Genomic DNA, 25194 nt, shown 5'->3' with positions numbered 1-25194 from the left:
GGACAGCATGGCCATAGCGCCAGGCTACACGGGTCACCAGCTGAAGGCTAGATGGCCTTTGACAATTTGTGCTTCTTGATTTCAAAACAAAAAGTCACGGAACCCACACACAACTCTTCTAAACGCGGCTCTCTCCCACAGGTGTGCAAGCGAGGAGTTTATGTTAGTAGACAGCGCCACCTCATGGTGACGGAGACGCGATGAACCTGCTGCGGGGTCTGGGTTGGCTGGTAGCCTGAGGGCAGCCTGATGCCCCCCAGGGGCTGAGGACACCTCTTCTGCTCAAGGCAGCGGCCTGCCACATCCTACCAGGCGAAGACATGTTTCACCCCTAGCCCCAGCTCCGTCCCCTTCCCTCTGGAAGGGCTAATTCCCATTTTCACGCGGCCATATCCTGCCCTTCCCCAGTCTGGACACTGCTAGGGGGCCTCCTCCTCCCTGGGGGTTTCCACGCCAAGCTGACCATCAGCTGGCTGGAATGTTCTTCCAACGTGCAGACCCCCGGGCCCTGCAGACCCTCTGGAGGAGAAGCCTGGGAAGCTTCTGTTGACCGGCTGGGTCTGGACAACGCTGTCTCGTTTCACCAGGCTCCCAGCACCTGAATACCCCTTCCCTCCTGAGACAGCGCGCAGAGGGAACCCGCCCTGTGGAACACGTGGCCAGCTCCACTCAGAGACCTCTGTGACCTCTGTGGGTGGGCTCCCAACATTTTTCACCTTCTGCCCTCAAATGCTAAGCGCCCTGGAGTGACCTTTTTCTCCTTTTGTACTCCCTATGTTTGGCACTGACCTGGCTAGAACCCTGCACACGGTAGGCGGTTGGCTGACGTCACCAGCTGGCAGCAGGAAAGAGGCACACAGGCCCTGCTGCTGGGGGACCCTGCCTGGGCCTCCCTGAGAAAAGAGGTCCGGGAGGACACCGGGAAAATGGGTCCCCAGGGTCCAGCTGCCCCCACACGCCTGGCTTATCTGCCACAGGATCGGGCTGGCAAGGGAGGTGGGACTGTGGCTGTGCCCCCGCCTGACCCGCAGAAGGCCGCTGCCCGCCACTAGCTCAACCTCAGCCACAGGCAGCACCGGGGAAAATGCCGTGAGTGTGCACCGCCAGGCAGAGGGCACGCTGCCCTGTCCGTCAGCAGATCTCTCCTTCTCTGGCTCTCGCATTTGCCAAAACACGATCTAGGTTTATTCTGCCTGTGTGTGGTGAACTTTTTAGAAAGATCTTATTTCCACTTCCTTTGCTTTGAGTCACCAAACCCCAAATCTTACTGATCACAGCTCATGACGGAAGGAAACAACTCAACAGCCTATCAACAGTGAGAACAAGAAACAGGAGACTTTACCTGCTGGAAAAGTCAGCTTGGGAATGGGACTCTGCGGGGAAGCAACCCAACGAAGTCTGCCTTTCGGGTGAAGTATTAGAAAGCAGGGAGGATCCCGGCAGCCAGAGACAAGCGGATCATGCATTTTCCCATAGACATTTTTTTTTTTTTTTTTTGAGATGAAGTCTCTCTCTGTCGCCCAGTCTGGAGTGCAGTGGCACAATCTCGGCTCACTGCAGCTTCCGCCTCCTGGGTTCAAGCAATTCTCCTGCCTCAGCCTCCCAAGTAGCTGGGACTACAGGTACCCACCACCACGCCTAGCTAATTTTTGTACTTTTGGTAGAGACTGGGTTTTGCCATGTTGGTCAGGTTGGTCTTGAACTCCTGACCTCAAGTGGTCTAGCCACCTTGGCCTCCCAAAGTGCTGGGATTACAGGCGTAAGCCACCACGCCTGGCCCATTTTCCTATAGACATTTTAACTCTCCTGTGGATACGCTGCCTACCCCAGCTCTGTGGCCCCATCCTGCCTGCGTCACATGGCCCTCTCGCCCGGGGCAGATACCCTGGGCCCACATGGGTTTGGTTTCAGGCTGAAGACAGCCCGATCCTTGCTGAATGGGGATTATCATTCAGCACACTTCCCTGTGTATGTGCTCTGAGTTTAAAACTCGGGGCTGGGGAGATCCTCTCTCCAGGCATGTGTGGAAGATTCCTTCTCCCTGAGATTGTCTACAGGGAGGACGTCATCCAGCAGTGACAGACGGCAGGATGACCACGTCCTGCCCAGCCTGGAGATGGGTGGGGCACCAAGCAGGGGCCTGGAGGGGCGTTTCATTTTGTTTTGCCTTTTTTGCTTCAAGACAATCAGCAGAAGCAGATATTTCTGCTGTTTCTTGTAGTGACCAGCTCCCGAGGAAGAGGGCAGAGGCCTCGTCAGGGGCTGCCTTGAGCAGGTGACGCTTGTGCCTAACCCATAAACCCAGTTTTCTGGACCTGTCCCACATCACCTTCCGCCCCCAGAATCACTCACTGCCTTTTGAGTAACGCCTCACGTTAAACCTCAGTCAGCACGGAGTCATGATGGAATCACTCAGGATTGGGTTTCACTCAAGGGGACTTCTTCCTCTTTGATGTCTGAATTCTCAAGGGAATGTCACATCCCAATTTAAGTGCCAGAGAGCAACTCCTAGGAGCACATTCTGACTTCAACGGCCTGTCTTAGTTTTAAAACGGCAAACAATTTCCATCTATGTATGTGCAAAGCCAAATCAAGAACATTTGGGGAGAAGTGAAAGTGACGAGTCTGAGGAGGCCAGAGTTTTCCTTCTCTACTGTCCCTGGAAATAAAGACAGAGCTGGCCACCTCCTCCAGTCCCCCTGCTATGGAGCTGTGCAGAGCTGAGATGCCCACAATCTCCTGTCGTGGGGCCTGTGATCACGGTCTTCTCCCAGGAGACAAGGGGAGGAGAAAAATCTTACACGTTAAAATCTGTACGAATTACCTGCTTGATGCTTTTCTCAAATTACCGTTTCTTTCCAAGAGAGGACTCCAGAAAACTGAGCTAAGAATCTATGGCATTCCTGACCCTGTGTCATTTTCTCTCTTTTTGTTGCCGTTGCTGATTTTTGTACTGTTTTATTTTTCATATATCACTGTACTGCTTATCACCTGCCAGGTATTGTTGAAAGTATTTTGCATTTTGCAGATATTAAATAATTTGCTCCCTATGAGCTCCCCAAGGAGGTAGGTGTTAGTAACTACCTTTTACAGATAAAGAATCTGTTGATTTCTCCTTCATCGTAGAAGGGTGTTTTTGCTGGATGTAGAATTCTAGATTGCCTTCCCCCCCAACCACCTTTCACAAATGACACTTTAAAGGTGTCATTTTATTGCCTTTGGTTTATTTTATTTTATTGAGATGGAGTCTCAACCTGTCACCCAGGTGGGAATGCAGTGGCATGATGTCAGCTCACTGCAACCTCTGTCTCCCGGGTTCAAGTGATTCTCCTGCCTCAGCCTCCCGAGTAGCTGGGATTATAGGCACCTGCCACCACGCCCAGCTAATTTTTGTATTTTTAGTAGAGACGGGGTTTCATCATGTTGACCAGGCTGGTCTCGAACTCCTGACCTCAGGTGATCCGCCCATCTCAGCCTCCCAAAGTGCTGGGATTACAGGCGTGAGCCACCGTGCCCGGCTGCCTTCGTTTGCTTTCAAAATGTCTATGGAGGTTACAAGCAGAGCAGGGACAGGTCACCAGGTCAGACACACACTTACATGGCTGTTGAGTAAACCGCTTTTGTGTGATGTGATTCCTTCGCTTTTTTGGAGGTTTTCAATCGCCATTTCAAGCTAAAGAAAATGTGTGCAGAAACAAAACAAAACAAAATGGAAAAAAAAAAAAAAGGAAATCAGATGGTTAGCATCAGCCAAGATTTGTTTTTATTAATATCCAAATAATGATTTGAGCTCCTACAAAATAAAAATGAGGCTCCACACAGGCAGGGCGGTGGGGGTGAGTTAAATTGTGCATTAAAGCTGCGGCAGGGAGTGTTGCTTTGCACACGCAGATAAGCCCAAGAGCCCGTCAGACACAAGCAGCAGAAGTCGTGTTGTAAAAACCTGCAACTGAATTTTCACCTGGCAAATGCGTGTGCACATCATAACATTAATATGCAGCTGCTGCATAAATTCCAGTGTCAACTAAGCCAGCATCATAAACACCTGCTCCTCTCCCCACGCCACACCGATGGGGAACCAGGAGAACGAAAGCAAGGACAGATGGCAGCCTTCACTGCCCAGCAAGCCTGTCCCGTCGCAAAGCCCAGGGTCTCCCTGCTGCCGGATGTTTTGGGAAAATACCAATGAGGCCAAAGACTCAGACCCTGCCAGCAGGAGGCTGTAGGATCCAGGGCCACCGGACGCTGTCTGGCGAGTGTTTATCTAGTGAGGGCTGTGTGAAGACAGCGTTTGGAAAAGAGAAAAGAGTTTTGGAAGAAAGAGTTGGGGAGCTAATGGCAGAACTTCCTGGAGAATGGGGGCTTTTAAGTTGGATCCTGTAGGGAGGTGGGTGGCAGCTCCATGCGAAAAAGGAGACACCCAGGTGTGTGTGGCCGCCAAGGCATTCACACGCACTTAGTTCGTCCTAGACTTGCACACGGAGAGCGGCGATGTAAAATCTGCTGCAGCCCACCCTGACGACCGGAGAACTGAGACGGAAGCAAAGGAACCTGAAAGGAACCTGAAGTATGCGCTTTGTTTCCTAAAACACCCAGGGAGGACAAAGACTTGAGGACCCTTCCTCAAAGAGCAGGTTGAGTGTGTATTTCAGAGAGCAGCGCGCGGAGCTGAGTTCAAGAATGAAAGGGTAACTGCTTCTCTCAGGGCCTCCAACCACGGTGCGTCTGCCTTCTCTCGTTAGCTACCCTTGCTTCAAGTCAAAGACGATGTCAGGGTCACCTTTAAGAAGTACAGAAGGGGCCGGGCGCGGTGGCTCAAGCCTGTAATCCCAGCACTTTGGGAGGCCAAGGCGGGTGGATCATGAGGTCAAGAGATCGAGACCATCCTGGTCAACATGGTGAAACCCCGTCTCTACTAAAAATACAAAAAACTAGCTGGGCATGGTGGCGCGTGCCTGTAATCCCAGCTACTCAGGAGGCTGAGGCAGGAGAATTGCCTGAGCCCAGGAGGCGGAGGTTGCGGTGAGCCGAGATCGCGCCATTGCACTCCAGCCTGGGTAACAAGAGCGAAACTCTGTCTCAAAAAAAAAAAAAAAAAAAAAAAAAAAAGAAGTACAGAAGGTTGGCCAGGTGCAGTGGCTCACACTTGTAATCCCATCACTTTGGGAGCCTGAGGCGGGTGGAACATGAGGTCAGGAGTTCAAGACCAGCCTGGCCAATATGGTGAAACCCCGTCTCTACTAAAAATACGAAAATTAGCTGGGTGCAGTGGCACATGCCTGTCGTCCCAGCTGCTCAGGAAGCAGGAGAATCGCTTGAACCTGGGAGGCGGAGGCTGCAGTGAGCCGACATTGTGCCACTGCACTCCAGCCTGGGTGACAGAGCAAGATTCCATCTTAAGAAAAAAAAAAAAAAAAAAAAAAAAAAAAGAAGTGCAGAGAGTGGAGGAGCAGGGGAAAGGGGGAAAGGAAGACGGTGAGACCTGCTCCACCCATCAGCCTCAGGGCACCGGCTGAGAAGGCCACCACCACCTCTATGATAGAAAAAGCAAACTTACCACCCCCAAGTCTTGGGGCCATTCTGATCTGCAGCTTGGGCAGGCAGGTGAGTACTGCCCTGTGGCACCTTCCCTGGGGGGCACCGTTTACCTCTGGGTGCCCAGAGAGCAGAGTGCACGACCTCTGGAAGTCTGCCCTGATCTCAGGGGCCTTGTCTACTGCCCCGCAGACTGGGAAGGAGAAGAAAACACTGTCTCTCCAGCAGAGTGGGTCTCAAACATTTGGTCTGTTAAAAAAGACACTATTAAAAAATTTTGAGATTTCACCGCCCCCACCCCTGAAAAAGAGCTTTTTTTTTTTTCTTTTCTTGAGACAGAGTTTTGTTGTCGACCAGGCTGAAGTGCACTGACGTGACCCTGGCTCACTGCCACCTCTGCCTCCCAGGCTCAAGTGATTCTTGTGCCTCAGCTTCCCGAGTAGCTGGGATTACAGGCGTTTGCCACCACGCCCAGCTAATTTTTGTATTTTTTAGCAGAGACAGGGTTTCTCTATGTTGGCCAAGCTGGTCTTGGACTTCTGGCCTCAAGTGATCCACCCGCCTCGGCCTCCCAAAGTTCTGGGATTACAGGCATGAGCTACCACAGCATGCTTGCTTTTGTTTTTAAAAGTTAAATCTATTATTTCCCTTATTAACATAAAAATGAATAATTTTAAAAACAACGCATTAATTCATAAAAAAACATAAACCCCTTATAGGTTAACACTTAAAGAACAGGTACACTTTCCCAATTTAAAATGAAACAACCGAAAATGAGAAGAGTGGAATGGTTCCACATCTTTAAAACAGACAGAAGATAGCTCTGTACACCTGCTTCTGTATCTCCATGTATTATTGTATACTGTTTTAGTTGTACATAGAAAAAGCATGGCCGCATACAGCTATACAGCTGGAAAATGAGCACTGTTTTAATAGCCTTTTCAGATAACTGTGGACATTTTTACTTGATACTATAGCAACATTTGACAACTGGGAATTTCTTAAAGGTTAGCTGCAATGTGGAATCTGAGACCATATCAATGAGCTTTTCATACTCATTTACATTAAAATCCATTACTCTTGAGCTGACGTCCATGAAAATCGCAGAGTGAGGAACTCCAAAATCCATCCCTTCACAAAAGCAGTAAAAAAATGGGCAAAAACTGTCAGAACTGACTTTCTCAGAAATCTGGAAATGAAGTAAAAGATTATGGCAAACAGGTGAACCCGTAATAAAAAAAAAAAAAAAAGATGAAATTTGGCATTTAAGGAAATCTCCATCGAATCACTAGTTGACCACTAAGCTAACCAAATAGAGATTTTGGCCTGGCATGGTGGCTCACACCTGTAATCCCAGCACTTCAGGAGGCTGAGGAGGGTGGATTACTTGAGGCCAGGAGTTCAAGACCTGCTTGGCTAATATGGTGAAACCCTGTCTCTACTAAAAATACACACACACACACACACACACACACACACACACACACACAAAAGAAAAATAAAAGAAAAAAAATTAGGTGGGTGTGGTGGCACATGCTTGTAATCCCAGCTGTTGGGGAGGCTCAGGCAGGAGGATTGCTTGAATCCAGGAAGTGGAGGTTGCAGTGAGCCAAGATCACACCACTGCACTTGAGCCTGGGCAACAGAGTGAGACTGTCGCCAAAAAAAAAAAAAAAAAAAAATAATGTAGATTTTACAAAATTAGTCCAGAAAGTTCCTGAAAAACAATCAACAACACCTGTAAGCAGCAACAGCAAACCCTGGGAGAACAGAAGAATCCAGTCTTCAGAGTCACCATGTTATACTATTCAAAATATCCGGTTCTCCACAAAAATTATGAGGCGTGCTAGAAAACAAGAAAGTATGGTCCATACATAAAAATAAACAAACAGGACCATCCCTGAGAAAATCCCGCCATTGGACTCAGGAAACCAGGCGTTTAAATCAACTATATAAAGTATACTTAAACAGCTAAAGGAAATCATGCACAAAGCACTATAAAAAAATGACAGGCTGGGCACGATGGCCAAGACGGGCAGATCACTTGAGATCAGGAGCTCAAGACCAGCCTGGCCAACATGGTGAAACCCTGACTCCACTAAAAATATGAAAATTAGCTGGGCATGGTGGTGGGCACCTGTAATTCCAGCTACTTGAAAGGCTAAGGCCTGACACTTGAGACTGGGAGGCAGAGTTTGCAGTGGGCTGAGATCATGCCACTGCACTCCTGCCTGGGCGACAGAGTGAGATTTCGTCAAAACAAAAACAAAAACAAAAGCAAAACAAAACAAAAAAACACGAGAGTGATGTTTCACCGGTGGAGGACATCAACAAGGAGACAGAAACTGCAAAAAGGAACCAAATAAAAATTCTGGAGTTGAAAGTATAATAGCTGGAATGAAAAATTTACTAGGGAAGGTTCAACTGCAGGTTTGAGCAGCCAGAAGAAAGATTCAGGGAATTTGAAGATAGGTCAACTGAGATTACCCAGTCTGAGGAGTAGAAAGAAAAAAGAATGGAGAAAAATGAGCTGAGCCTGGGAAACTTGTGGGACACCACCAAGCTTACAAACAAACACATAACAGGAATCCCAGAAGGAGAGAGAGGAAGAAGGTGGTAAAGTATATTTAAATAAGTAATGGCTGAAAAATTCCCAAATTTGATGAAAGACATAAATCTACACCTTTGAAAACCTCAACAAACTTTATGTGGTATAAACTCAAAGAAATACACACCAAAGGCATATTATAATCAAACTGTTGAAAGGCAAAGACAAAGAGAGAATCCTAGAAGCAGTAAGAGAGAAGTGGCATTACAAACAAAGAATCTTGAATATGAGTAATGGCTGATTCCTCATCAGAAACCATGGAGGCCAGAGGGTAGGGGAATGACAAAGTTAAAGTGCCAAAAAGTGAACAAACCCACATGTCAATCAGCAGATAAATGGATACACAAAATGTGGTCCAAGCACACGGTGGAATAGTATTTAGCCACAGCAAGGAATAAAGTTCTGACACATGATACAACATGGATGTGCCTCATACAAAAGACCGTATACTGTAGAAATCCTTTTACACGAACTATGTAGAATTGGCAAATTCCTAGAGACAGAAAGCAGAGTAGCGACTGTCAGGACACGGAGGAAGGGGACGATGGAGATTGGCCGCTAATGGGGTTTCCTTTCAGGGTGATGAGAATATTCTGGAACTAGATAATGGTGGTGATCAGATGACACTGTGAATTGTCCACTTTAAATACCACTGAATTGTCCACTTTAAATGGTTAATTTTATGTTACATGTATTTTACCTCAATAAAAACATACATGTAACTAATTTCAAGAAGTAATTTTAGTCTTTCTTGCAACTTGAGTGAGTATTTTACTAATGGGCATGGTTTTGTAACATCATATATCGGTCACTTGAAAAGCACGAGTTTGCTGTGTGCAGATCTTCCGAACATCGCCACATTTCATTAGTGTCAAGAAATCACGTTTGTTAATATCGCCACCAACCTCATCAGAAAAGTCGTTCACTGTTGGAAAGCTGTCAGGTTCCTGGTTGGCAGACATAGCTTCTCCATAATTTTCATTTCTTTGTGTGAATACTTGAGTTTTATCATTGGCAACAAAATCTGCCAGCTGTTTCTCTTAATATGTCAGGCTTTGTCCATTTGTGAAAACATGTCTGCCAAATACCTGAGTCTGAATAATCAGATTTTGTCATGCTTTCAAGCAGAAATGGAATTTTATGAAAACAATGGCTAGTTCTGCCCACAAGTCAATCGTGAACATACAGGCTTTCCTTGGAGGCTGACATTCTCTGGTGGACTTTCCATCGCATCTCACACACAGAACACTAAACAGATGTGTGCTCAACAGTGAAAATTTAATAAAATCAATAATTTTTACTGCTTCATCAAAGACATTCTTTCTTTTTCTGTTTTATGTTTTTAATTGTTAGAAATCAGTATTTGCTAAGTACCAAAATTCATAAAACTCAGATAACCACTGAGAATATTCATCAAAGACATTCTTTTTTTTTTTTTTTGAGATGGAGTTTCGCTCTTGTTACCCAGGCTGGAGTGCAATGGCGCGATCTCGGCTCACCGCAACCTCCACCTCCTGGGTTCAGGCAATTCTCCTGCCTCAGCCTCCTGAGTAGCTGGGATTACAGGCATGCGCCACCATGCCCAGCTAATTTTTAGTATTTTTAGTAGAGACGGGGTTTCACCATGTTGACCAGGATGGTCTCGATCTCTTGACCTTGTGATCCACCCGCCTCGGCCTCCCAAAGTGCTGGGATTACAGGCTTGAGCCACCGCGCCCGGCCATCAAAGACATTCTTAAATGAAACTAGCATTTTCTTTCTTTCTTCCCCCTCCCCCCACCCCACTTTTTTTTTTTTTGAGATGGAGTCTCACTCTGTCACCCAGGCTGGAGTGCAGTGGCATGATCTTGGCTCATTGCAACCTCCACCACCCAGGCTCAAGGAATTCTTCTGCCTCAGCCTCCCGAGTAGCTGGGATTCCAGGTGCCCGGCACCGTGTTTGGCTAATGTTTGTATTTTTAGTGGAGGTAGGGTTTCACCATGTTGGTCAGGCTGTCTTGAGCTCCCAACCCCAAGTGATGCACCCACCTTGGCTTCCCAAAGTGCTGGGGTTACAGATGTGAGCCACTGCACCTGGCCTCTTTTTCCCCTCTCTTAAAAACATTTTTTAGAATGTGAGCACATGGTAGTGAAGAATATGGTGACTTCTAGGAAAATTTCATGTGCTTTTTTTTTTTTTTTTTTTTTCCGAGATGGAGTTTCACTCTTGTTACCCAGGCTGGAGTGCAATGGCGCGATCTCGGCTCACCGCAACCTCCGCCTCCTGGGTTCAGGCAATTCTCCTGCCTCAGCCTCCTGAGTAGCTGGGATTACAGACACGCGCTGCCATGCCCAGCTAATTTTTTGTATTTTTAGTAGAGACGGGGTTTCGCCATGTTGACCAGGATGGTCTCGATCTCTTGATCTTGTGATCCACCCACCTCGGCCTCCCAAAGCGCTGAGATTACAGGCTTGAGCCACCGCGCCCAGCCTGATGTGCTCTTTTTTTAAAAAGAGGTGGCATCTCTCTCTGCTGCTCAGGCTGGAGGGCAGTGGCATGATCATGTCTCATTTCCTGGAGCTAGAAGTGGCCACGATATGGGGAGGGAGGGGAGGTGGTTTTCCAAAAACCCAAGTGTGGGGACATGAGGCAGAGAGGGCCGCTCCTAAACCTGCTGCAGTTAATTCACCCTCTGTTCTAAAATATAACTTAGATATGTTACCACAGAAGGAGCCAATGGAAGTTAAAGCACTAACAACCCTTTGGGCGCTTTCTAAAGAATGCAGATGGTTTTTAAAAGCGAAAAGGAGAATGGCTGGGATTGTGAAGGCAGAGTGGTAAGTCATGGAATTAGGCCTGGAGAAGGGAAAAGCCCGAAGTTGTGGTCCGGGCAGAGGTGACCAGGGCTGAGAGGCTCAGGGAGGGAGATGGGGCGCTTTAACCTGTTTGTCTGTTCCTCACAACTCCCACTCAGCAGAGGGAGCCCCACCAATATCTCTGTGAATGTCCCTTAGGGGCCATAAGATCACATTCACACTTGCTTTATTTTCCCTCTGTCTCTAGTTCTGCTACTTGTGTTTGTCACCTCATATTTTGTGGCTATCGCTCTGAACCAATTTTTTTGTGTGTTGCTTTCTTTGTTTTGAGACAGGGTCTCCTTCTATCACCTAGGCTGGAGAGCAGTGGCATGATCACAGCTCACTGCAGCCTCGACCTCCTGGGCTCAAGCCATCCTCCCACCTCAGTCTCTCAAGTAGCTGAACATACATGCAGGAGCCACCAGGCCTGCCTAATTTTTGTATTTTTTTGCAGACATGGGGTCTCGCCATGTTGCCCACGCTGGTCTTGAACTTCTGGGCTCAAGTAGTCCACTGGCCTCCACCTCCCAAACTGCTAGGATGACTGGCGTTAGCCACCGTAGCCAGCAAGACCGATTCTTATGGAGCCACTCAACACTCTTAAATTCAACACTCTTAACTAATCCGCAGACTTTACAGAATATGATGCATCTCCTCACTAATGTCCTTCCCCTGGACCAGGATCCAAGCTGGGATTACATACTGTGATTATTTTGCATACGGTGCCATAAAAGAAAACAGGAAAACAAGAAGCGGGCCAACACCGGAGAGAGCCGTCAGTAGCGAATCGATTACTAGATCAATAATCCATTTGTCCATGGTTGCTTAACATCTTGTCAAGTGAGGCTATGTCATTCAGACAAAGGAGGATGACTTATCTGGTAAATCAACTGAAATGCTTCAGAATAAGTGAAAAATCGTGCTTTTAGTATGACAGTTTTTCATTTTGTCACTACAGGTAAATCAGAGACTAAAACTTCAGATGTATCTCTCGAAGAGGTACTTGTAAGTGTATATCTGAGTACTTTTCCCACCGTTGCAAAAAAAGTTATAAAACCAGCTTGAAAAGTGATGCTCCATGTAGCGGAAAAAAGCACAACAGAAAATGTGTATCAAAAACTTGCCATTTGGGCAATTAACTTTGAAGATTTATAATACGGATGACATTCTAACCAGAAATAAGTACTCGAGAGAATTGGTCACCAAGAGTCTGGAATCACTTGTCAAGGCTAAAGGTGGGGACGTGCTTCAGTCTTTGTGCTCTGTCTTTAGGACTAAGCTAAGGTCCCAAGAAAGTAAGCTCTGACATGAACGAACTGGTAGACGTCAGTCGGGCCCAGCGGCTGTGTTTCGTTGCAGTCTCAGGGCCGCCGTTGTTCTTGGCTCTTGGACGGTCTCTCGAATTTCTGTGGAATCCTTGTTGAATGTTCTTATGCCAACAACAAGCCAGGAAACAACAACTGAACAGTTGGAAGCCAGGAATCAGATTCCTGTCCAAGATGTGTGCGTGTGTGCGTGTGTGTGTGTGTGTGTATGTGTGTGTGTGTGTGAGAGACAGAGAGAAAGAGAGTGAGAAAACAGCCTGTTCATGGATTTCTAATTGATTTAATAATTCAGTTCTTCCAAAGCAACCCAGATAACAAACCACAGTTACAGGGTGGTGGCCCAGGGTCTGAGCAGCATGTTTGCTGCAACGAGATAATTCTAAAACCATAGAGAACATCACTGTTTCTCAGTAAATTTGTGACTTGCAATCCTAGTCGATCTTACTAAGTTGATGCAGTTTGCTAAGTCAAACGTGCCACACTTGTGACAATTACTGCAGTCTGTGAGGAAAGCTTTCTGACCCATAACAATGAAACCTAGTTCCACCCAGCCAATCCTATGGGGGAGGAGTATGTCTGGTCTGCTGGGGCTGCCTGGCCTGGGGTGCTAAAACTAAGTAGCTAGGGGTAGAAGCAGCAGACACCACTCTATAATTTCACAGCCTCTAGAAAGCAAGTGACTCCTCCTAAGAAGGGAGGGAGGAGGCATGGGGCACTATGCCTGTTGTCAGGGCCAGGGCCTGGGGGTCACTCTGGACATAGGAAGAGAGAGAACAGCAAGATTCAGGGGACCTCTCTGATGCCAGGGTGACCTCAAAATACACCAGAACCAAAACCAAACAAACAAAAAACAAAGATAAGGCTAGACCATCACCTTCTATCTCAGGAGATTAACCTTATACCAAAATAAGAAGTTATGTTGTAATTGAAAGTCAATCAATGCAATCCATTATGTTAACACCCTAATGAAGAAAAAAATATGCTTACATAAATGTAAAAAAGCATTTGACAGAATTCAATGTCTATTTATGATAGAGACTTCCAGAAAACTAGAAAAAGAAGGGAACTACCTCAACCTGAAAAAGGGCATCTCTGGAAAACAGCTAACATCACATAGTTAGCAGTGAAAGACGGAAGGCTTTTCCCTAAGGACTGGGAAAAAGGCAAGTATGGCCATTCTCGCCGCTCCTGTTCAACATTTCACTGCAAGTCCTGGCCAGTGCAAAAAGGCAAGAAAAAGAAATGAAATTCCTTTTTGTCCATATTGGAAAGAACGCATGAAAGCAGTTATATTTGCAGGCAATAAGAAGTTCTTAGAACTAAAAAGTGAGTTCAGCAAGGTTATAGGATACAAGATCAAGAATCAAAAAAATCAACCATTTTCAAACCCTAGAAATGAACAGTTGGAAACGAAATGTAAAGATCAATGCCAAAAAAACCCCACAGTGCCATTTACAATACCTCTCCAATCATGAAATACTTCGGTATAAATCGAACAAAACATGTACAAAATTTTGGATAAGTTACAAAATGCTGACAAAAAAAATCAAAGAAGATCTAAACAAATGGGGAAATGTACCATGTTCATGGACTGGAAGACTCAATATAGTAAAGATGTCAATTCTCCCCAAACTGATTTGGTGCAAATTAGTCAAAATCTCAGTAGGATTTTTTTGTAGATATCAATAAACTGATCTAAACTTATATAGAAACTTTAAGTTTATATAAATAGCCAACATAATACTGAAGAATAAAGTGGAAAGAACCATTCTATTCAATTTTAAGACTTACTATAAGGCCAGGCGTGGTGGCTCATGCCTGTAATCCCAGCACTTTGGGAGGCCGAGGCAGGTGGATCATGAGGTCAAGATATATCGAGACCATCCTGGTCAACATGGTGAAACCCCATCTCTACTAAAAATACAAAAAAATTAGCTGGGCATGGTGGTATGCGCCTGTAGTCCCAGTTACTCAGGAGGCTGAGGCAGAATTGCCTGAACCCAGGAGGCAGAGGTTGCGGTGAGCCGAGATTGCGCCATTGCACTCCAGCCTGGGTAACAAGAGCAAAACTCCATCTCAAAAAAAAAAAAAAAAAAAAAAAAGACTTACTATAAAGCTATATTGTAATTAAAACTATGCTATTTGTAAAGGGATAGGCAGACAGACCAATGGAATGGAATAGACCCACACACATATGGCCAATTGATTTTTGACAAAGGTGTTAAAGCAACCCAATGGAGAAAGTGCAGTCTCTTTAACAAATGAGGCTAGAACAACATTTTGTTTCATATGCCAAAAAAACAAACCTCACCTTAAAACTTACATCTTATACAAACTTAAATTGACAGGAAACAGATCTAAATGTAAAATGTAAAACTACGGTCAGGCATGGTGGCTCACGCCTGTAATTCCAGTACTTTGGGAGGCCGAGGCAGTGGATCACTTGAGGTCAGGGGTTCGAGACCAGCCTGGCCAAGATGGTGAAACCCCGTCTCTACTGAAAATACAAAACTTAGCTGGGTGTGGTGGCCAGTGCCTGCAGTCCCAGCTACTTGGGAGGCTGAGGCAGGAGAATCACTTGAACCCGGGAGGTGGAGGTTGCAGTGAGCCAAGATGGCATCACTGCACTCCAGCCTGGGTGACAGAGCAAGACTTTGTTTCAAAAAAAACAAAAACAAAAACCCCAAAACAAAAGTAAAACTATAAAACTTTTTAAAGAAAACAGGAGAAAGTCCTCACGACGTGCAAATAGGCAAAGAGTTCTTAGACATGACATCGAAAGCATGAGCCAAAAAAGAAAAATTGATAAACTGAATTTGACCAAAATTAAAAGAAAAATTTTTTTCTCTGCAAAGGACACTCTTTAGAGAATGAAAAGACACACTAAAGACTGAAGAAATATTTGCAAGTCACATATCTGACAACAGACTTGTATCTAGAATATATAAAGAATTCTCAAAACTCAACTATAAGAAAACATCCAACCTAGTTAAAAAAGTAGCAAATGGCTTGAACTGACACCTCACCAGAGCATCTACCAAAGGGACATACTCACATGAAAAGCTGCTTCCCATTATTAACTATAAAGAAAATGCGAGTTGTGACCACAGTGAGGTACCAACACACATTGATCACAATGGCCAAAACCAAGAACACCGGCAGCATCAAATACTGATGGAGTGGAGCCACCGGAACTCCTGTATGCTGCTGGGGGGAATGCCAAACGGTACAAACACTTGGGAACACTGGTGGTTTCTGCTAAAGTTAAACATACACTTTCTGTATGAGCCAGCAGCAATTCCACTTGTAGGTATATATCCAAAAGAAAGGGAAACATAATGTCCTTACAAAAGCCTGCACATGAATACTTAGAGCTTCTTTATTTATAAATGCCCCAAATTGGAAACCATCCAAATGGCCCTTAACTAGTGAATGAATAAGCACATTGCAGTATAATAGTATATTACTCAGTAACAACAAAAAAAAGCAACTCAGATTCATGCAACAACTTGACAGAATTTCAAAGGCACCAGAATGAGTAAAAGAAACCAGTCTCAAAAGGTCACAATCTGCATGATCCCATTTATACAACATGCTGGTAAAGATGAAACTACAGCAGTAGGGAACAGATCCGTGGGTGGGGATGCGGGGAGGATGTGACCATCAAGAAACACCACGAAGGGGTTTTCAGGGCATTGCACAGTTCTGCATCCTGATTGTATACAAATCTACCCATGTCAAAAACTCATAAGGCTGGACACCAAAAAGTTGATTTCACTTTGAGTTAATTTAAGAAGGAAAATAAAAGTAAACATGGAAAATGGAGTTTTAAACGTGGAGACTTCGGAGGAGCGGGTAAGTAGTTATTTTGCACAGGAGCGTGGCAGTGAGAACGAAGCAGGGGCTGCGGGGAAACGTCCCCGTGTCATCAGTCCAGGTGTCTTGTGGATGGACTGATCCACGCCTCTAAGAGGTTGATATTAACAATGATAACAATAATGACAACAGCAAAGGCAGCTGCAGCATCGACCAGTGGAGAGATGCCTGATGCATTCCCTTTTCACAACAGCCCATGACGCATGACTTGTCCTCTTTACCAATGGCGAACCGAAGTTCAAACAGCTCTGCAGGCTAGCCTAGGGTTGGTGGTCCATCTGAGGCTGGCCTGACTCCATTAAGGGGCCGCCTGGGTCCACAGCAGACAACAGCCCTCTCTGGGCTTCCGGCTGCCTCTTACTCACCGTCCCTGCCGCCACCGCTGTGAGAATAGTCATGGCCTACCCTGCTGGCCCCGAGAGCCTCCTACATACCGTGGCTGGAGATGACCGGGAGGTGTGGGCCAGGGAGTGTCTGGTGCTGTCCATCCCCCCGTGGATGAGATAGGCTCCCGTGCTGGAGACGATGGGGCTCCCTCCAACATCCATGGTGATGCCCACCATGCTGTGGGAGGGGACCGCTGGCGGGGACGAGGCTGCCACGGTCACCTGGGCACCGCCTGGGGTCTCGAAGTAAGAAGCCGCACTGCTGGGGGCGTACATCTGAGGCTCGGGGTTGTAGGTGTAAGCCGTTCGTCTGTGAGAAAGAGAGAAGTCACGCATGGGATGCTGTCCCATTTAAACGTCTTGTCTGAGTTCATGGATACCCAAACATCATGTAAAAGCGGCAGCCCCGAGAGAGCAACATATGGAGCAATTTCGGACGTGGCATATGACATTCAAACGCAGTGCAAGTTCAGAACCATCGTGTCAGGAAATCTTCAGGACCACAGGCTGACTCATCAGAACTCACCACTTGAAAATTCTAGGCTAGGTGTGGTAGCTCATGCCTCTAATCCCAGCACTTTGGGAGGCTAAGATGGGAAAACTGTTTGAGGCCGGAAGCCTGAGACCAGCCTGGGCAACACAGAGAGATCCTGTCTCTATAAAAAAAATAAAACATTTAGCCAGGAGTAGTGGTGCGCACCTGTGGTCCCAGCTACTCAGGAGGCTGAGGTGGAGGACTGCTTGAGCCCAGGACTTTGAGGCTGCAGTGGGCTGTGACTACACCATTTAGCCGAGCAACAAAGCAAGACCCTGTCTCTTAGAAAAAACAAAAGATAAAACTGAAAATTCTAAGTAGATATATGGGTCCCATGAGTGAGTTCCTGCATGGAGATGGATCAGTTCTGTATCTTGATGGTGGTATTGTTACACAAATCTATACATGGGCTGAAAATGCACAGAAATAGATACACACACACATGCAAGCCCTCACAAATGAACCTGCAAAGCCACATGTACTCCATGTGCAAGCACACACACAAATGCATGTGCACAAAGACTGGTAGAACTGAGTAAGGGCTGGGTAAGGTTAGGTAACAGTTTTACGCCACATCAATTTCCAGGGTTTTTGTTTGTCTATCTGAGACAGGCTCTCCTTCTACAGCCCAGCCTGGAGTGCAGTGGCAAAACCATAGCTCACTGCAGCCTCAGCCTCCTGAGCGCAAGTGATCCTCCTGCTTCAGCCTGGGATTACGGGTGTGCACCACTACAGCACCGGCCGGGATTATGAGCGTGCACCACCACACCTGGCTGGTGGATTTCCAGGTTTTGATATCGTCCTGCGTGGTGTCACCACTGGAGCAAGCTGGGGGAATTTGTTTACAAATCATGTACTAATTTCACAACTTCTTGCTATTCTCTGGTTATTTCAAAATGAAAAGTTTAAATAAATGAGATTGTATAAGAATGTCTAAGTGATACCAATAATCCGTCTAGTTTTCCTTTAACATCTGGATTAAAGTAGTGACTTCTTGTTGAGAATGAAAATTTTAAGTTTTTTTTTTTTTTTTTTTTGAGACAGAGTTTCACTCTTGTTACCCAGGCTGGAGTGCAATGGCGCGATCTCAGCTCACCGCAACCTCCGCCTCCTGGGTTCAGGTAATTCTCCTGCCTCAGCCTCCTGAGTAGCTGGGATTACAGGCACGCACCACCATGCCCAGCTAATTTTTGTATTTTTAGTAGAGACGAGGTTTCATTATGTTGACCGGGATGGTCTTGATCTCTTGACCTTGTGATCCACCCACCTCGGCCTCCCAAAGTGCTGGTATTACAGGCTTGAGCCACCGCGCCCGGCCTGAAAATTTTAAGTTTTACTTGAGTAATGCGGCCATGGTAAAGGTGGTTAGGAGTGGCCTTTCCTTACTGGTGAGTAAGGTTTGTATGCGTCCTAAGGAGAGGCCCTCTGGGTGGCAGGAAGGTCCCCTTCGACCTCTCGGAGGTGTGCACTCCTGTGCCCTAACCCTAACCCAGGGGGATGACAATATCACCACAGTACAATAACAAACCAAGACTGTGACCTTGGTAGGACCTACAGACCTTGCTCCAGTGTCACCAGTTTTATATGCACTTACTGTGTCTCTGTGTGTTTCATACCCTTCAACATTGTGCTTTAGGGAATCAGACAATTCCACCCATCACAACCCTGAGGTCACTGCCAGGTTCCCGTGCCCAGCCCCTGCACTTGTGAGGGGAGCCATCAGGCCAAATGGAAACAGGCAAGCAGGTGAAAGAACTCACATCTAAAGTGAAGTGGGTGGCGGGGGAGATGCACTTTCCTGCCCCAAGCATCACTCAGTTAGACAGCAGAAAACTCTAGAAGGCCTTGAAACATGGAAAATCAAGTTCTATGACCATTATACAAAGCTAGAGTTTAACAGAGGCAAGGAAAAAAATGCACAGAGGTGGATGGTTTCTGGATTTCAAAGACTGAGACTTCAAAATAAAGAGTTAGGATTAGTTTTTTGTTTTGTTGTGTTTTTCTTCCAAGACTATCTTTCCTAAAAGTAAAAAGTATTAAAGTCTGTGATTTCTGAAATCTCCACAGGGTTGTGATGTCCTAATCCCTCACCCACTACTCTGTTTTTTTTGGACAGGGTCTTGCTCTATCAGTCAGGCATGATCATAGCTCACTGCAACCTCCAACTCCTGGGCTCATGTGATCCTCCCACCTGGGTCTCCTGATTACCTGGGACTATAGGTACTCGTCACCATGTCTGGCTAACTTTAAAATTTTCTGTAGAGATGTTGCCCAGCTTCCTAGCTGCATTTTAATAGTATTTAGCGAACACATCACCAAAAGCATAAGGGAGGGGAATCTGTTCAATGCCTCCGCAGATGGCAAAGGCTGGAAAAGGGAGAGGGTTCTGGGTGTGACCTGTGGGAGAAACACGCACATGGCTCCATTCGTGTAGACGGCATCTCCCCCTTCCACGTACTGCACCTGGGTGGGATACACGTGCTGCACCGACTGCACCTGAAACATTGGATACGCTGTGTTACCACCTGTCATGCCCTCATTAGTTATCTGCAGATTATTCAAGCTAGACGTGTCTTCTATCGCCTTTATGAATATTTAGTACCAAATGACAGTGTTCCTGCCCACAGTCGGCACACCTAGAAAGACACTGAAGAGTCAGTAACGTACGGAAGACATATTACAAACGGCCCACACAGTTCAGGGAGCTGCTACCGATCCCCAGAGCTCAGCTAGCCTGTCTGTGCACCCTGGCTCCTTTCTGCCGTGGCACACGAGGGAAGCCAGGGCTGTGGCCCCTCCTCTGTGTATGTGGGAGTGCGACCAGGAGCACGACAGCACCCCTCCAGCGCAGTGGAAACCAGTTGTGGACAGAGAGCCCTGACCTGGCTCACAGGAGTGTCCCTGGTTTCTGGTTTTGTTTTTGTTTTTGCAACAGGGTTTCCCTCTGTAGCTCAGGCTGGCAAACAGGCTGGCAAGCACATGGGGTCAATTGGATTAGACCCTACATGGCCACAACACGCCCTGCGGGTGGCTGTGGTGCCCCTCCCTGGCAGAGAGGAGGGGAGGGACTGTGACGGTCTGAGCAGAGTGGGGAGGAGTGGGGACTGCAGCACACCCTGCTGACCTGTCCCCCTGCACGGAAACGTTAGTTCAGAGGCTCAGCTGACAGGCCCCGAGGGACTCTAGCGTGAGCGCCGGAAGCCGAACGCTCTGCACATGGAACTCTGAACTCCCACCGCAGAGGGCATCCTAGTGGCTGCCCATGTCCACCTAATTTTGGGGTGAGAAGATGGAGGGCAGCAGCGGTGGGCTTGCTTGGGTGTCAGGGTGACCTTCCCCCTGTGCTTGAAGCTGCAGGATGGGGCTGACCTGCCCCTCCTGGGACCACTGAGCATGGTATGCACTTGTCCAATGCACAACTCCCAGAACCACAAGTTCCAGGGGTTAACATCTGTTGGGTGGTGTCCCGGGGTAGAAGTCAAATGTCGAACTCTGGGGGATTGAAATGCAGAAGTTACAGAAAGAGCTGGGCAGGCCCAGCCCCCAAAGAGTGGTGGAAGCTTCTGGAATCACACACTGGTCTTTGTCTCCTCTCCCTTCATGGTGTTTCCGGGGAGTGCTTTGACAGACAGGAGCTCAGACAGAGCCACTGGCCTAAGGCCCTGGGTCCTTGCTGGGCCTGTCTGAAGCCTTTTCCTTCCTAAGATCTGCAAATGTTCCTAGGGAACACACTACCAGTCCAGGCAGGATCATCTTGAAGAGAGGTGTACCCTCTAGGGCAGGCGTCCCCAAACTTTTTACACAAGGGGCCAGTTCACTGTCCCTCAGACCGTTGGAGGGCCACCACATACTGTGCTCCTCTCACTGACCAACCATGAAAGAGGTGCCCCTTCCTAAAGTGCGGCGGGGGGCCGGATAAATGGCCTCAGGGGGCCGCATGTGGCCCGTGGGCCGTAGTTTGGGGACGTCTACTCTAGGGTCTCAGGGCTCTTTTTATGGAGAAGCCTGAGTTAACTTTAATTCAGGATTCTGCAGGGCAAAGTTGGCAAACTCTGGCCCTGAGGGCCAAATCTGGCCCACTGTCTGTTTTTTTTTTTTTTTTTTTTTTTGAGACGGAGTTCCGCTCGTTACCCAGGCTGGAGTGCAATGGCGCAACCTCGGCTCACCGCAACCTCCGCCTCCTGGGTTCAGGCAATTCTCCTGCCTCAGCCTCCTGAGTAGCTGGGATTACAGGCACGCGCCACCATGCCCAGCTAATTTTTTTTTTTTTGTATTTTTAGTAGAGATGGGGTTTCACCATGTTGACCAGGATGGTCTCGATCTCTTGACCTTGTGATCCACCCGCCTCGGCCTCCCAAAGTGCTGGGATTACAAGCTTGAGCCACCGCACCCGGCCCACTGTCTGTTTTTGTAAATAAAGTTTTATTGGCACACAGCCATGCCATTTGGGTACATATCATCTATAACTACTTTTGTGATACAATGGCAGAGTTAAGTGGTTGTTCCAGAGGCCGCCTGGACCACAAACTCTCAAAAATGTATAATTTGGCTTCTGGAAACAATTAGCCAACCATGCGTCTAGACTGTCCCCAAGCTAGTGATGTGTGTTGCTACTTGACTGGTCAGCCAGGCGTTCAAACTCTGTTCTTAGAAAATTGAAATTATAAGAAGCATTTCCTCTGCTGTGCCCTCATCGGACGGTACGGCACTCACTAGCAGATGGGTCTACCTCCTGGGAAGGGTCTGTGTTCCTTCAGTCCAGAGCCCTTTGTTTCTGTCTGCATGTCGATCTGAGCTCCACTCAGCAGGTGTGGGGTGCTCACTGGCTCCCCCAAAAGCTTGCTAAATTTCTGAATGAACGGAAGATCACCAGCTTTCTTGGCTTGTTGCAGAACGATCTGCAGTAAATGATTTTTTTTAAAATTGCACAGCTTCTGGAAGAACCTTTTGGTTAAGAAACCGAAGCTGCCTAACAAGGAACAGCAGCCACAGAAAAGGACGCATCCTGCAGAGATTGTTCTGGATTGCCGAGTGCTAACTACGCCCCGGTGTGCATGGTGCTGTGGTGTTTGTCATTACCTGCTGGGGCAACTGCTGAACTCTGGGGAGGGAGATCGGCTGCATCTGGGCCCCTTTGGGAGCAGAGCTGGCTGCCTGGACCAACACCCTCTAAAAGGGAAGGGAGAGAAGGGCCGTTAGACTTCTCAGAGGTCAGTGCTGAGGACACACACAGAATGTAAGACGCTGTTTGCTCCTATGCTGCTTTATTAAAACGTAGGCAGGACTAATCAGAGGGGGCGGCAGGATGATGGTCAGACACGCACATCCTTGCACAGTCACACCGACCTGGGCAGACACACGGCAGGTACATGCAGGCACACAAACAATGCACATACATACACAGTGTGCACACTCACCCCACGTACTCCTGCTTCAGCCTCCCGAGTAGCTGGGATTACAGGCATGCGCCACCGTATTTTTAGTAGAGACGGGGTTTCTCCATGTTGGTCAGGCTGGCACTGAATTCCCAACCTCAGGTGATCTGCCCACCTCAGCCTCCCAAAGTTCTGAGATTACAGGTGTGAGCCACTGCACCTGGCCCCTTGTTTTCATTTTCTAATGAGGTTAATGAACCCGAGGGCTCCAGGACGGCCTCTGGCTACAGAACACTTGAGTCCAGGTCCTCTGTGTCTGGGTCGCTCGCTCCCTGACCCCCACTGCTTGCCAGCCTCCTAAGCCAAGTCTGCACAGTGTGGCTTTGCTAGTTTTCTGAGAGTACCAGTTGTCCACACAAAGCTGTGAGAAAGGGAAGTGAACTCCTTAGAATGAACCAGAGTTGAGGGAGGAACGGGAGTGTTTTGTGTGTTTATTGAGAGCTGGGGCTTTAGAAGTCATTGGCTGCAGTACTGTGACTGTCCGGCATGAACCCTGAATGTCACGGGTAGCAGTGACTGCCATGTATACATCATGAGGGGTGATGGGTGAGGACACACCATCCCCTGTGTGGCAGGAGTGGAGCTAAGGATGAAGATGCTGCTAACAAGGACGCCAGCGCAAGGGCATTCTGATTCCAGGCGCGCTGGGCACTGTGTGCTTGGAGAATTCACAGGGGCCCTGGCAGGGCCTCAGAGAGGGATCACAGTGATGAAACCTGGGATGGACACAGTGGCTGTGAGTGGCACTGAGACCTGCCCACAGTGGCTGCTGCGGAGGAAGGCAGAGTCCACCCGGCCTGGGAGAGCCAGAGAGAGGGGCTTGGCAGGAAGGACCTGAGGGCTGACTCCTCTTGGACAGTTTCAAGTAGGCAAGGACACACATCAATTAGGCTAACAGGACAATGGCATCTGATCCCCACCTCAGATGGGCTTCCAAGACGCCCTCCCCACTGCCATATGTGCAAGAAATAAAAGCTAGAGATGTCTGACTACACTAAGTCAAACAAGCCGCCTCAATGTCTGCCTTTTTATTTTTGCTGAATTGTGGTTTCTTTGTTTTATGTTTGCTTTTTTTTGAGATTGAATTTCGCTCTTGTTGCCCAGATTGGAGTGCAGTGGCATGATCTTGGCTCACCGCAACCACCACCTCTGGATTCAAGTGATTCTCCTTCCTCAGCCTCCTAAGTAGGTGGGATTATAGGAATGCACCACCATGCTTGGCGAATTTTTTTTTCTTTTTTTAGTAAAGACACAGTTTCACCTAGTCAGGCTGGTCTCGAACTCCTGACCTCAGGTGATCCACCTGCCTCGGCCTCCCAAAGCACTGGGATTACAGGCATGTGCCACCGCACCTGGCCCTGAATTGTGCTTTTTTAAACCGTAATCATTTCTTTTTGCTGTGCTCCTAACTTTGAGATTCCAGATCGAGGTGGTCGCCTGGCCACAGTGGACCTCTGCCCACTGTGATGAGCCTCCAGCCTGGTTAACATGGCCAGTGCCACTCACTCGGTATTTCTGTCTTCTTCATGCCTTATTTCATTCCACAGTAGAAATCCAGGAGCAGAGAGAGCCTTAATATGAAAATTCTCTCTCTGCAAATTTAAAGAAAATGTTCATTCTTTATTCTAGGTGCTTATTCTAGGTGCTAGATTCCATTTTGAACCAAATCTTAAGAATTCTAACTCATCTTTTTCCTTTTGTCACTCAGGCTGAAGTGTGGTATGATTACAGCTCACTACAGCCTCAAACCACTGGGCTTAAGCAATCCTTCCCCCCCCCTCAGCCTCCTGAGTAGCTGGGACCACAGATGTGCACCACTAGGCCTGGCTAATTTTATTTATTTATTTAATTTTATTTTGTTATTATTATTTTTGAGATGGAGTCTCATCTGTCACCCAGGCTGGAGTGCAGTGGTGCGATCTTGGCTCACTGTAACCTCTGCCTCCCAGGTTCAAGTGATTCTCCTGCCTCAGCCTCCCAAGTAGCCGGGATTACAGGCACCCACCACCACACCCAGCTAATTTTTGTATGGTTAGTAGAGATGGGGTTTCACCATGTTGGCCCAGGATGGGCTCAATCTCTTGACCTCGTGATCTGCCCACCTCAGCCTCCCAAAGTGCTGGGATTGCAGGCGTGAGCTACCATGCCAAGCCCATTTTTTTTTTTTTTTAAGACAGGGTCTTGCCCTGTTATCCAGGCTAGAGTGCAGTGTCACAGTCATGGCTTACTGCAGCCTCAACCTCCTCGGCTCAGGTGATCCTCCCATCTCAGCCTCCTGAGGAGTTGGGACTACAGGTGCAGGCCATTATGCCTGGTTAATTTTTTTTTTTTTTTTTTTTTTTTTTTCCAGAGAAAGAGTCTGGCTATATTGCCCAGGTTGGTCTCAAACTCCTGGCCTCAAGTGATCTGCCAATCTCAGCCACCCAAAGTGCTGGGATTACAGGTGTGAGCCACTGTACCCAGCCAGCCTTCTTAATAAAGCATTTCTGTGGAAAAGGGTCATTTCCAAGTACAAGAAAACCTCCACTGAACGCTAAACAGAGACCAAGTCGGATTTGGGGGAGGGGCTTCTTTTCCATTTGTGTCATCGTCTCCTTGATGGGATCTTTTTAACAAATAGTGAAAAGCCAAATACAGTCAAGGAAGTTGTGCTCTT

At 47.4% G+C, this 25194-nt stretch overlaps 1 protein-coding gene across 3 annotated transcripts in view; it reads right to left on the bottom strand.

Moving 5' to 3' along the window:
• Nucleotides 1-25194, bottom strand: part of RFX2 (regulatory factor X2) — a 118515-nt gene that overhangs the window by 26626 nt on the left and 66695 nt on the right. For 2 of the 3 annotated variants that reach the window (XM_039466012.2, XM_010349517.3), the window contains exons 3-6: nt 22183-22272; nt 19520-19599; nt 16617-16878; nt 3599-3673 (exon numbers count right to left, since the gene is read on the bottom strand). In XM_039466012.2, coding sequence (XP_039321946.1) covers nt 3599-3673; nt 16617-16878; nt 19520-19599; nt 22183-22272 — 507 coding nt within the window. The remainder of the gene's footprint in view (nt 1-3598; nt 3674-16616; nt 16879-19519; nt 19600-22182; nt 22273-25194) is intronic. The other variant, XM_039466014.2, reaches the window with a different exon arrangement.

This window comes from Saimiri boliviensis, chromosome 14 (assembly GCF_048565385.1).
Source record: "Saimiri boliviensis isolate mSaiBol1 chromosome 14, mSaiBol1.pri, whole genome shotgun sequence".
Lineage (NCBI taxonomy): Eukaryota > Metazoa > Chordata > Mammalia > Primates > Cebidae > Saimiri > Saimiri boliviensis.
This window is presented reverse-complemented; position numbering and strand designations above follow the sequence as displayed.